This window comes from Podarcis erhardii (genome assembly GCF_964252035.2).
Source record: "Podarcis erhardii genome assembly, chromosome: Z".
In the NCBI taxonomy this organism is placed as follows: Eukaryota; Metazoa; Chordata; class Lepidosauria; order Squamata; family Lacertidae; genus Podarcis; species Podarcis erhardii.
The window spans coordinates 20,710,371-20,723,216 of NC_138504.1; the positions used below are offsets into that span (position 1 = coordinate 20,710,371).

At 42.3% G+C, this 12,846-nt stretch overlaps 1 protein-coding gene across 1 annotated transcript in view; it reads right to left on the reverse strand.

Moving 5' to 3' along the window:
* The window catches only part of DACH2 (dachshund family transcription factor 2), a 325,632-nt gene extending 320,378 nt beyond the window's left edge, over positions 1 to 5,254 (reverse strand). Inside the window, exon 1 of the mRNA XM_081848011.1 lies at positions 5,095 to 5,254. Coding sequence (XP_081704137.1) covers positions 5,095 to 5,126 — 32 coding nt within the window. The 5' untranslated portion in view covers positions 5,127 to 5,254. The remainder of the gene's footprint in view (positions 1 to 5,094) is intronic.
* Positions 5,255 to 12,846: the final 7,592 nt, after the last annotated feature.

Sequence of the window (12,846 nt, forward strand, 5' to 3'; positions counted from 1 at the left end):
CTACAAGTCCCATCACCCCTGGCCATTGGTTATACTGAGTGCAGTGGATGGGAGTTGAAGTCCAACAATATGTGGGAGGCCAGAGATTCCTTCTGCTATAATCTTTGTAGACAGACCGGGAAAGTATTCTTTCAGCGGTGTTCTGCAATCAGTTCCTGACGCTACCTGAACGCTTCTGCGCCTACTATAACCACTCTTGTTACATATAGAAGAAGGGTCTCCTCTGCCACATTCTGTTTTCATTTACTCTGAAGTAGCCTGAACTCATAAAGGATATTATATAGTCGAAAAAGTTTCAGGGGAGAAGGGCAATCAAAATGATCAAGGGGATGGAGCAAGTCCCCTATGAAGAAAGTTTGGGACTTTTTAGCTTAGAAGTAAAATGGTTCCCTGGACGGTTAAGTCCAGTCAAAGGTGACTATGGGGTTGCGGCACTCATCTTGCTTTCAGGCCAAGGGAGCCGGCGTTTGTCCACAGACAGTTTTCCGGGTCATGTGGCCAGAACAACTAAACTGCTTCTGGCACAACAGAACACCGTGACAGAAACCAAAGCGCACAGAAACACTATTTACCTTCCCGCCACAGCAGTGCCTATTTATCTACTTGCACTGGTGTGCTTTCGAACTGCTAGGTTGGCAGGAGCAGGGACCAAGCAACGGGAGCTCACCCCATCGTGGGGATTTGAATCGCTGACCTTCTGATCGGCAAGCCCAAGAGGCTCAGTGGTTTAGACCACTTAGAGAAAAGGCAAGTGACATGATAAATGTTTATAAAATTATGCATGGTGTGCAGAAAATGGATAGAGACACTTTCTCCCTCTACCATAACATTTGGAGAGAGTGGGAGAATTGAGGGTCTTCTTCTCAGCATCCTTAACAAACTCCACTTCCCAGGATTCTTTGGGGTAAGCCATGACCATGGAAGCCAACTCCTAGGGACTGAGGAGTCTTTGCCGCCCCCGTCCCCCAATAAAAGATGGTGGGAATTGCCAGTGCTTTTTTTTCCTAAAAAAAAAGTTTAGGAGTACTCTCATTTTGACTCAAGAAAATCACCATTTTATAGTTCAAATTGGGTAAAATAAATACAGTAAATGGACAAAAGTACAATGATTCACAGAATGTTTAGGGGTACGTGTACCCCTGCGTCCCCCCAGAAAAGAAGCACTGGGTGTTGCCATTCAAATGGTGTGTGTGCACTGCATCATGTGATCAGTTATGCAAAGCGGGGCTTACTTCCCCTATCCCCAATATTTTAATTCAAGTTGGCACACCTGGCCATGACTGTTTAAAAGGGGGCAGCTGGTGGGGCATTGTGAAAGTGGATGGGGCTCATGTGCCTTGCGTTTGAAGAAGTTTGTTTTAAGAAACTGAAGGTTTGTTGGAACAATCCCATCCACCTGCCCGCCCACCTCTCCACCCCCTTTTCATCCTTAAGCATTAAGGTATTTATATTTTGTAATGTTCCTTGTTTATTTATGTAGGTGATGATTTATACGCTGCATTTTACACAAGTCACAGGGCACTATACAAGTAGATAAAATTACAAAAATTGATAAAAACAACACAATGCACAAGAACGAACAGCAGCAGCAATCGTTATCATCTATGTTCCTACTGCAAGCATTCCTATGATGTGTTTTCTCATAAGCACTTGCGTGTGGGAAACAAAAACAGACCATTGGGGACTGAGCATGCCCAGAGGCCGCAGAATCCTAACTGCCTGTTGGGTGCAAGGAGAAGGAATGAAATGGAGTATCCTGAAAAGGGGCATAGCTGACTGGAACTCCAGACAACAAATCATGAGACTCTCAATCTCAGGGTTGTAGGTTTGAGCCCCACATTGGACAAAAATATTCCTGCATTGCAGAGGGGTGGACTAGAAGACCTTCGTGGTCCCTTCCATTTCTACAATTCTGTGATTCTATGATACTTAAACATTTTGTTGCAGGTCCTACTTCTACATTGTTGTTTCCCAACTATGCAGAAATGAAGCTAGGAAGTGTATTTTTTAAAAAAAATGGGGAAATATTTTTAAAATTACAAACAACACCACAGTTTCCATTCTTAGACTCTTTCCTTTTAAATGCTTGTTAAAAGATGACAGCTACATTGTGAAAAGTTCAGGGGCTGAAGAAAGCAAGTACCAGCTTCAAGCACATTGCCACAAGAGAGAATCACAATGGCATGTGGGGGGAATATATATTTTAAAATAATTCATCTTGCATCAGCCACTTAGACTTACAAAAAAATAATGATGATGATTATGTTGATGACAATGACAATTATAATCATCTCCAAATAATTCACTCCATTTGATTTCATACAAATACAAATTAAGATTTCACTTGTTTAATAGGATTGTGCCCATTTTAAGCAATCTTTTCCATTCTTCTCTCTCTCTCTCCCTCTCTTTTGAAAGCATGCCTTGAAAAATTTAACTTCTGCAGTAGGGAAGTCTCAGCAGTTCTGTCAAAGTACAAACACTTTGCACAGGAAGAAAAAAAAAACCCTATCAGATAAATCTCATGCACTTCAAATCAGAAGTCAGCTTCACAGAGCTCAGAGGGACATGCTCTTAAGTAAGCATGCACAAGATGGTAATTTCAATAGAAAAGATGCATTTCTTGAGCCACTCATTCACATTTCACTAACTGTTATGTGAAACATTTCTTTTTTAAAGTTAGGAACAACAGTGACCAAATAATATCGGTGTCTGTGGTCACACCTATACCACACATTTAATGCACATGTATTTCCCCAAAGAATCCTGGAGCTAGAATTTACTCCTCGCTGGGAATTACAGTTCCCAGCACCATTAACAAATTATTGTTCCCAGAAATATTTGGGGGAAGCCATGTACTGGTCTAGACTCACACCAACAACCATACATTTAATGCAACCTTATGCCACTTTTGACAGGGTGAGCTCCCGTTGCTCGGTCCCTGCTCCTTCCAACCTAGCAGTTTGAAAGCATGTCAAAGTGCAAGTAGATAAATAGGTACTGCTCCAGCGGGAAGGTAAACGGCGTTTCCGTGTGCTGCTCTGGTTTGCCAGAAGCAGCTTAGTCATGCAGGCCACATGACCCGGAAGCTGTACGCCGGCTCCCTCGACCAATAAAGCGAGATGAGCATCGCAACCCCAGAGTCAGTCACGACTGGACCTAATGGTCAGGGGTCCCTTTACCTTTATCTTTATGTCACTTTAACAGTAACAGCCTCCCCCACAGAATCGAGGGGGCTGTGGTTTACTATGGGTCTCACAACAACAACAACAACAACAACAACAATAACAACAACAACAACAACGTTATTATTTATATCCCACCCATCCAGCTGGGTTTCTCCAGCCACTCTGGATGGCTTACAGCACATAAAAAAACGGTAAAACATTAGACATAAAAAAATTTCCCAATACAGGGTTGCCTTAATGCCTTTCAGCATCCTTAACAAACTTTCCCCTAATACACAGTCCTGATCCAAAGTGGGTCTCCTTCTTCTCCACACACAGCTGCTTCTAACAAAAATGCAGAGCAGCCTTTTCCAACTTGGTGCACTCCATACATTTTAGAGTACAACTCCCATCAGCCCCAGCCAGCACTGTGCTTGCTTGGGCTGATGTGAGTTGCTGTCCAAAACATCTGGACAGCACCGAGTTAGCAAAGGCTGATGTAGATGGTTAGGGAGGTCCTACATGGTCAAGAGGAGGGGCAGCTGTTGGGTGCCAGCAAGATGTTCCCATTGCTTTCAATGGGGCTTATCCCCAGGGAAGTTGGTATTAGACTGCAGCCCGATCTGAGATTTCCAAAGAATAAGTAGAAGACCGTGGAATGGAAGCATGTTAGGCAAATTTGAGTACAAAATCCCTGTGCTTGCAGTCTGCTGTGAACGACCTATGCTCATTTAAACAACCGCTTTTTGTAGAGAAATATGCAGGAGCAGTCCCTGGCAAAGGACCAAACTCCTGTGCAGTGATATAGATAGGCAATGTAAGACTCTGGAATTAATGGTCTTCCTTAAATGGTAGTGTGTATCACATCACTTTTTTTTAGCCATCCTGTGCATTTTGTTGAGCAGTGCCCAAAGTCCTGTGCTGGTGCCACTTGCATTTTCCACAGGAAAAGCAAAGGCGTTCATGCACCATGCATACAAGGGACAAGTATTTTCAGCCCGCATATCCACATGTCAGTACAAAATCTACTGTTCTGGCTCTAACGTAAGCTTCTTCCCAAGAATCTGAGCTTGCAAGAACCCATTTCTTCTGATGCCTTTATAGCTTTTTGTTTATGGTTTCTCTCTTGAAGCCTAAGTTAAAATACTGCATATGAGAGACATCAATTCACTCAACTTTATGGATGACCTTAAACCTTTTTTAATTGTATGATGATATTTACGGAGCGTTTTCTGAAGGAGCTTTTTAGCAGTTTCATAACTTTTTCAGATTAACAAATTCTCAGCTTTTCTCCTTCAACCCCCTTCCTTGTGTTAGAATTTTCTAAGCAAAAGGTTTTCTTTTCAAGGGCTGGCATTTTACGAGCTGTCTTCTGCTGACACGCAGTTGATGCCTCATAGTTTTTATTCCTAGGTACAACAGTGCAAGAAGAATAAGAATACGGAGTTCCACGACTTAAAATCTGTAGCTTTACACATTTCACACCACAGTTGTCATAAATTATACATTAGCCATATACCCCACTCTACACTTAACAAGATGGACCGGTGTGTTTTGAAAATGTTTGCTTCATATGAAGTGTGCATCAGAAATATATCTTCCTATCTTCCTCTCTATATTTGCCACAGAGTTAGGCAGTACCAAAACTGTGGGGAATTAAATATATGAATCCTGTGGACTCACATGTGTGGGTGAAAAACAAAGGGAAACAACTGGGTGCCTGGATTCAAACTGAAGGACTTACACACAGACAGTTCCAGACAGAGTATTAAATGCACAAAAATATGCAGCACAGTGAAGCAATAGGACTATAGGTTGTTAGATCTGTCTTATCCCATTCAGCTGCACACAGCATTTGACCTCTTTTTACCCCTCTTGCAATGAGCAGATTGCACACTGTTAAGTAAGTTCAAAAGGCTTTACTTACAAATTCAAGGTCTCGGTCACGCATTGTTCCATGGAGCAGCCAGCATAACACAAGCAAAATACAATGGGGTAGAAATTACAGAATATAGTTCCAAACACATGCTGTAAGCTTGGGAGAAAGCTTACACATGTCCTGCTTGGTGGATTACAGGATGGAGAGCAAGAGACAGTCAAAGAGAAAGGAAGTAAGCTTTACTTCCTCCCTTTAGAGATGAGAGGGGGCATAACCTAGCTGAGTCTATCTAGCAATACAACTCTGTGATCTTTTACCCCTTCATGCACTAACTAGTTCAATGCTTGCTAGTTTGCCTATACTGTATCCCCAAATTCATCACTCCAGGAGAGGGCATCCCACAGATACCACCCTTTCAGGAGATACATTCCATATGAGGTAGGAATCAGGGCTTTAGAGTTGCTGCACCTGCTCCCTCGCTTTCTGTATCAGATGGGCACCATCTCTGTAGTCTTTTTGGGTGCTTCCTTTTTCAACAAGCCTTTTAAACTAAAATCTATATGCGACTCTGGATTGGATTTGAAATTGTTTTTACATATTTATTTTGTTTTTATTTAACAACATTTATATACCACTTGACTGTAATAAAACGGCTTACAAGAAATATTAAAATCATCAATAAAAACAGTATCCATAAAACATATGCTTAAAATATTTTTAGGCAAACCTATGTAGACATGCAGAAGTTACATGCGTTTTATCACTTTTTGAAATTTTAAATATCAGTATCAACTGTTTTTTTATCAATACATTTAGTATTTTATTTTATATTTCTGTAAACCGCTTAGAGGGTGGTCATTGGGTTTTGGGGTGGGCTTTTTTTTTGCAATCACGTGGTATGTAAATCATGTTGAATTAAGAATCAAAGTGTTTAACTGTTTTTATAGGTGGAATAGATGGGCTCAGAGGAGTCCATGTTAGAAGCACCAGCACAACCAGAATCTCTCCTTCTCTGTAGGACAAAAGAAGCTGATGGGGAAGGCTGCCCACTACTGAGACAGAGAGGAACAATTGCTGAAGCGGTGTCTGAGCTCTGCAGTCATGCGGTGTGTTAAGTTGTGGGTGAACATATCAGACGACACAGCAATTCTTCAAACAGCTCTTGTTTATTCACAGGCCAGAACAGAACTGAACCGAAGGGTTCAGCCAGCCTGCTTATATAGAGCTCCACTAGAACGCAACAGTAACCATTTTCTGTAGCTATCCAATCACTGAACGTCACTTTCAATCCCTTATTTGCATATGTGGACCTGAGTGAAAACTATCTACAGTATCCCCCTGCTGGCCCAGGGCGAGAACTTCAGTACATAACACAGTGTTTAGTCTGAGTGCTTCACAAAGCTGTTCAGGGTACCCTAGCCTCACCTTTGCTGAGGTCAATACTCACATCGAAAACAGAACCTAAAGAAGTAAAGCAGGTTTCCTATTGCAGAAGTTCAGCCCCCAATGTGTGAAGGGCTGTGGGAGTGGTAATGGGGATGTGAGGGAAGGGTGGGGCCCACAAATCATGCTCTTCCCCTTGCGTCATGGCAATAATGTGGGTAGAACTAGTGTCTGGAACATGGGAGCCAACTCCTAAGGGCCAAGGTCCCTTCACACACCCCCCCCAATAAAATATTTGAGGGGGTACCCCTCCAAATTTTTTTTGATTGGCATCACTATTCAGATGGTGCGCATGTGCACATCTTGTAATCAATTATGCAGGGCAGGGAATAACTCCCTCTCCCAATATTGTATCCAAGTTCTCACCTCTGGCTTGGAATGAACTAGTATGGCTCAACAAATTGTATTGAATTGGTTCAAGAATCTCTGATTCACATGAAAGCAGTTCCCACCGTTGCCAAGTAAACTGAACATGAATTAAGTTTGTTTGGTGGGTAGAACTTTGAATGATTTCTGGTTCATCTTCAAGTTCTTTCTCCTACATGTGTTTTTTGTTTACTCTTTAGAGTCTTTGAGTCTTTAAGCTTCAATATCATAATGGCTGGGAGAAATAAATTAAACAATTCTCATTCCACTCTCAGTGTTGATATTTAAGTCTTCTTAAGTATATTTTATACTTCAGCACAGCAGCTCATAACATTCTCACTTGCCAATAATTATTTGGATGAACTTGAACCGAATGTGAACTGAATGAAATGAACTGGAATTAGTTCCGCTTTGGATTATGTTAAATATGATATATAAAAAAATAGCTTTCCATGCTTCTCCATCATTATTATAATCATTATTATATCCTCTTTTACACACATGCCTCAAGGTAACATGCAAAATTCAATAGAAACAACAAAGAAAATAATGTCCAATAAATTTTTTTAAAAGAACAAGTAGACAGCCATGGTAGAGACCTATTTCCCCAGCTGAGAAAGCTTGTTGGAACAATTGTCTTCAATTGTTTCAGGAAAATGCAGATAGTGAACACCTGTAGTAGTTTGACAGGAATACTATCCCAGGGAGCACTAAAAGCCTTGTTCTGAAGTACTGTGGATCAGGCTTAGGATAATTTCAGAATCTGAAGGAGAAGCTCTCTCACAGAGCACCACAGTAACCAGCTGAGTTGATAAGGGCTAAGAATATCTGAAGAGTGCTGCTGTTTCTTGGCCCTGGAGCAATAAGTTAGGCTTGCCATACGTCAGGAAAATTCCTGACGTGTCCTGTTTTCAGGTGTGAAAATGGCATCAGGGGGAGTTTTGCTGAATTGACAAACTGGAAAAAGCAGCAGAAACAGCTTAAAATCAATTTCCCTAAAAAAAACTCAACAATTTTGGTGGTTTCCTAAATTTTTAGGAATTTTACTTTTTGAAATATGGCAACCCTATGTATTTTATTTTTTAAAAGAATTCCCGCCATATTACACTGGCACTCCCAAAGGCCGTCAGATATAGAAGTGATAGGAGAGAAAAGACCAATCAATTGTGTTTCCTTTTACCCTGTTTCCAAAACAATTTTCTCTCACACAGACATCTCAAGAGCAGCCTGGCCTCTGCCGCCCGCTCTGGCTTACCCCCGTTGCCAGCACCAGTACAACTGATTCAAACAATTCTGAGATATTTCAATCTGTCATTGAAAATGGAATAAAATAGTAGAGTAATACTTATTAATAGTACAGCAATACTTATCCTAATAAATCAAGATCTGTGAATTATCCCTGTTCACAGATCTTGATTTATGGCCCAACTTTTACATGCCCTCTGAAGAACGCCACACTTCTCAGACAATTTCATTTTCTGTCTGTGGCTTCCTTCCCTGCCATTTCTGAAGGGAAATGTCATTGCAAAAACACACTGGCTTTGCGATGAAAAGATGGTGTGGAATAGTAATATGTGGATAAGGTGACTAGTAGGACAGAAAAGGGCCAGGCTGAGCTGTCAATTATACCAAGAGAAACAGAAATATACTGCATAGCCCACAGGTTTGCTGAGATCAGCAGCTGGCCCTGTTGTGAGAAGAGATACATTGAACGAGCCAGTGATGTAAGGCACAAGGTCTCAAACCAGGACCTGTAGTGACCAGTGCCTTGTTTCTTGTGCCACCCTTGCTCTGGCTTTTCAGCAAAAAGCTCATGGATCAAGGGTGCCTGCTAGACAGTTTTCTGATTGTCAGCTGACTCTACATGGAATCATGGAGGCTATCAGTAGCTTCTTATCATGATGACTATGTTCTACTTTCAGTGTTGGAGGCAGTAGGTCTCTGAAGATGATTTGCTGGGAATCACAGTTGTGGAAGGTGCTGTTGTGGTTGGGCCCATCTGGACTTCCCAAGACGCATCTGGTTGAACACTCTGAAAACAGGATGTTGGACTAGACGGGCCCTTGGCCTGATCCAGCAGGACCCTTCTTATGTTCTTATGACTCACCAGACCCTATAAATTGCCTTCATCATAGTCAGCTCCTCATTCTGAGAAACCTGTCCCCAGGGGAAGTTGCTGAAAAGGCCCAGCCCTCCCCTCCATGCCTACCTGCCCTGGAACCAGAGCACCAACAAAGCTACACAATCTGCCACCTGTAGATGATGATTGAGTTTAATTTTAACTTACTTATTTAAGTGCATGTGTATACTGCTTGGTTGTAAGAAAAGCAGTTTACAAAAAATATATATAATAAAACCTTTAAGTTCCCAGTTAAAAATCCCTGAAAACTGACATTTAGAAAACATAAAACCAACAATACCTAGAAAGTGATAAGACGCATGTAAACGTCAGCAAGCCTGGATAGTTTTGGCTAAACAAAATGTTTTAAGCAGGCACCGAAAAGAATACAGTGAAGACACCTGCCTGATGTCAATACGCGAGGAGTTCCAACTGTGGGGTGCTGCTATACTTACAAGTATAGGACGAGTATTATGGAGCACCTGTAACTGTGTCACTTTTGCAGACTGAAGTAGTTGACTGAGCATATACAGTGGTACCTCTAGGTACAAATGGGATCCGTTCTGGAGCCCCATTCGTATCTAGAGGTAAACGTAACTAGTGGCGGTGCGTCTGCGCATGCAAGCACGCATCTGCACACGCACGCGTCGCTTTTCGCTGCTTCTGCACATGTGCGTGACGTCATTTTGAGCGTCTGCGCATGAGCAAGTGGCGAAACCCGGAAGTAACGCACTCCGTTACTTCCGGGTTGCCGAGGAGCGTAACTCGAACGCACTCAACTCGAAGCATATTTAACCCGGGTGGCGATTGGGCTTCCTAGGACTTGCCGATCGCATGGTCGGCGGTTCGAATCCCCGTGGCGGGGTGAGCTCCCGTCGTTCAGTCCCAGCTCCTGCCCACCTAGCAGTTCAAAAGCACCCCTAAGTGCAAGTAGATAAATAGGTACCACTTTATAGTGGGAAGGTAAACGGTGTTTCCATGTGCTGTGCTGGTGCCGGCTCGCCAGAGCAGCTTCGTCACGCTGGCCACGTGACCCGGAAGTGTCTGCGGACAGCGCTGGCCCCCGACCTCTTAAGTGAGATGGGCGCACAACCCTAGAGTCGGATACGACTGGCCCGTACGGGCAGGGGTACCTTTACCTTTACTTTACCTATTACTGTACAAGGCAAACTGGACTCAAGCTATTAAGGGCTTTATATATTAATAGTTGGGACGCGGGTGGCGCTGTGGGTTAAACCACAGAGCCTAGGACTTGCCAGTCAGAATGTCTGCGGTTCGAATCCCCGCAACGGGGTGAGCTCCTGTTGCTCGGTCCCTGCTCCTGCCAACCTAGCAGTTTGAAAGCACGCCAAAGTGCAAGTAGATAAATAGGTACCGCTTCTGCGGGAAGGTAAACGGCGTTTCCGTGCACTGCTCTGGTTCGGCAGAAGCGGCTTAGTTATGCTGGCCACATGACCCAGAAGCTGTACGCCGACTCCCTTGGCAAATAAAGCGAGATAAGCGCCACAACCCCAGAGTCGGCCACAACTGGACTTAATGGTCAGGGGTCCCTTTACCTTTACCTATATTAATAGTAACACATTGAACTTGTCCATTAGTGAATGGGTAACCATTGTAGATCTCTGAGCAGAGGTGTTAGATGCAGAAAGGGTCTCAGTCCTGTCGGCGGCTCTGCTGCTGCATTCTGCGCTAGCTGCAGCTTCCAGCTCAAACACTAGGGAAGCCCCACATAGAATGCATTGCAGTATTCCAATCTAGCCCACAAGCTACAGATCCCTATCCCTCTTCTTTTTCAACATCCTTAAGTATTCTCACCTTCTAAAAAATAAACTTGGTCTGTTTAATATACAGCAGATAGAGGAGAGACTTTGGGATCCAGGAACCTCTTAGCGTTTTCCCAAGTTGCCTTTGCGTGACTGCAGGCCTCAGCCATGCAAAACAATGCACATCCCAGGCACATCAGTAGTGCTGTCTTCTGTCTGTGCCAATATTAACTAGCTGGTGTGTTTTATATTGTGGTTGAAGACCACCAGCTGATGGGAAGAATAGAGTCATAGTTAGCCCTGTCACCTCGCGCTGTCTCATAAATCATCAGCTAAACTCACAAAGTGAAGAGGGTCATGGTGTTTGCCTGTTTCACACGTCTATTGAAAGTAATAAAGAGGGCTTTCCTTTCACTGAGCAATGAGTGGGATGGGTGTGTTTGCGTGTGTTTCAGCGTGACACTTTTGTGCCGAAGTATCACCTACAGTCTGGAGATTAATTTAAAAGCAAAAACAAAAACCCGCATCAGCCATTAATTGGAATGTTGCAGTCTGATTCATCAACTGGTTGAAAGCAAGAGCACTAACCAACTGGAAGATTTACAACGGGCTGCCAACCCTAAGTTAAATAGTACAATGTGGCCTACGAATTTTAAAGTGTGTGAGTAGGTTTTCCTGCCTTATTGTCTGAGAACAATAGCTGACTTGGTATAGGCTTTTATGTGGGTTATGTTGATTTTCAAATGTGCATTTAATTATAGTATTTTAATTTTTAAAAAATTAGACTGTAATCCTACACACACACTTGTTAGGAAGTAAGCTGCATTGAACCTAGTTGATCTTATGTCTGAGTAAACAGGATTTCACTGTCAATCTATGTTTGCAACTACCGGTGGGCAACAGTGAAACTGGTGAAGTATTCTCCAAAACTACATTTGCAAAAGTCACCTGAGCCACTGTGCAACATTTGTCTCATAATGAAATGGAAGTAAAAATATTCAACTAATTTATAGTCATATGAGGCACGGGAATGCTGAGTCCTAAATATTACTTCTTTTTAACAATGGCGACAAACAGACATTTATTAGTGTGAGAACTGGAAGGCTCGCCCAAAAAAATTGTGTTCTGTGATTTCCCCCTGCCCCTATGATCCCTGTAGTTTGCTCAAAGCCATTGCAGTAATGGGAAATCACTTTTAAAGGGAGCCGCTTCTGAATGTAAGAAGAATTTTAAAAATGGAATACTAAATCCAGATTTGCATGTTTTATTATTTCTCTCCCCACCCCCCTCCTCCATACATATTAATTAATTGCACTTAAACGGCTCATTTGTTAAAATGCCATCCACGGATTACAAATGATTCCCAACTTTTGCCGATTAAAAATGTACAAAAGAAAACAAATTAATTTATTGAATGCAAATGGCTGCATTTTGCATTTAATCTTGCTCATTCTTGAATAGGTTTCGGCAATTGTAATTGACTGGGGTGCTTGTTCAATAAAATATAAGGATATTCTTCAATCACGCCGTTGAATGTGCTGTTTAATTATGTCGGTGGGCACTTCTATTTGTTTCTAATGCAGAGGATCTATTGGTAAAATGAATGCCCATTTTGTGGTCTGTTATGCAGAAAATGTTTAATCCAGTGTTTGATTTACTCTGTTAAATCTTCTTTATTGAATGCGCTTATTCAGCCGTGCAGAATTGGGTATGCTGCTTTCTGTTACTATGACATTGCAATTAAATAGCAAAGGGGGGGTGGAACAGTGTATGACATTTTTCTAAAGGGCCATGACATTCCCATAAAAATTATTCATACATTGTGTGTCTCTCACCCCCTGCTTCACACTTTCTATTAGATTTTCACCAGTTGATGCTGATACTACAAGCTAATAGTTTTGCACTGTAGAAGATCAACAAATCCTGCCGTTAAGGAACCTAGATAAACATTTGGCTAACTCAGCTGGTACTAAGAAAGGTTTCTGGTTCAGTGACTAATGACTGTCATCATGAAATAGAATTGCATCGACTGCCATCTTATGAATGAACTTAACAGAAACTCGGGGAAGCAGCCAGCCAATAGCATGTTCCGCTAGGATAAATACTCCG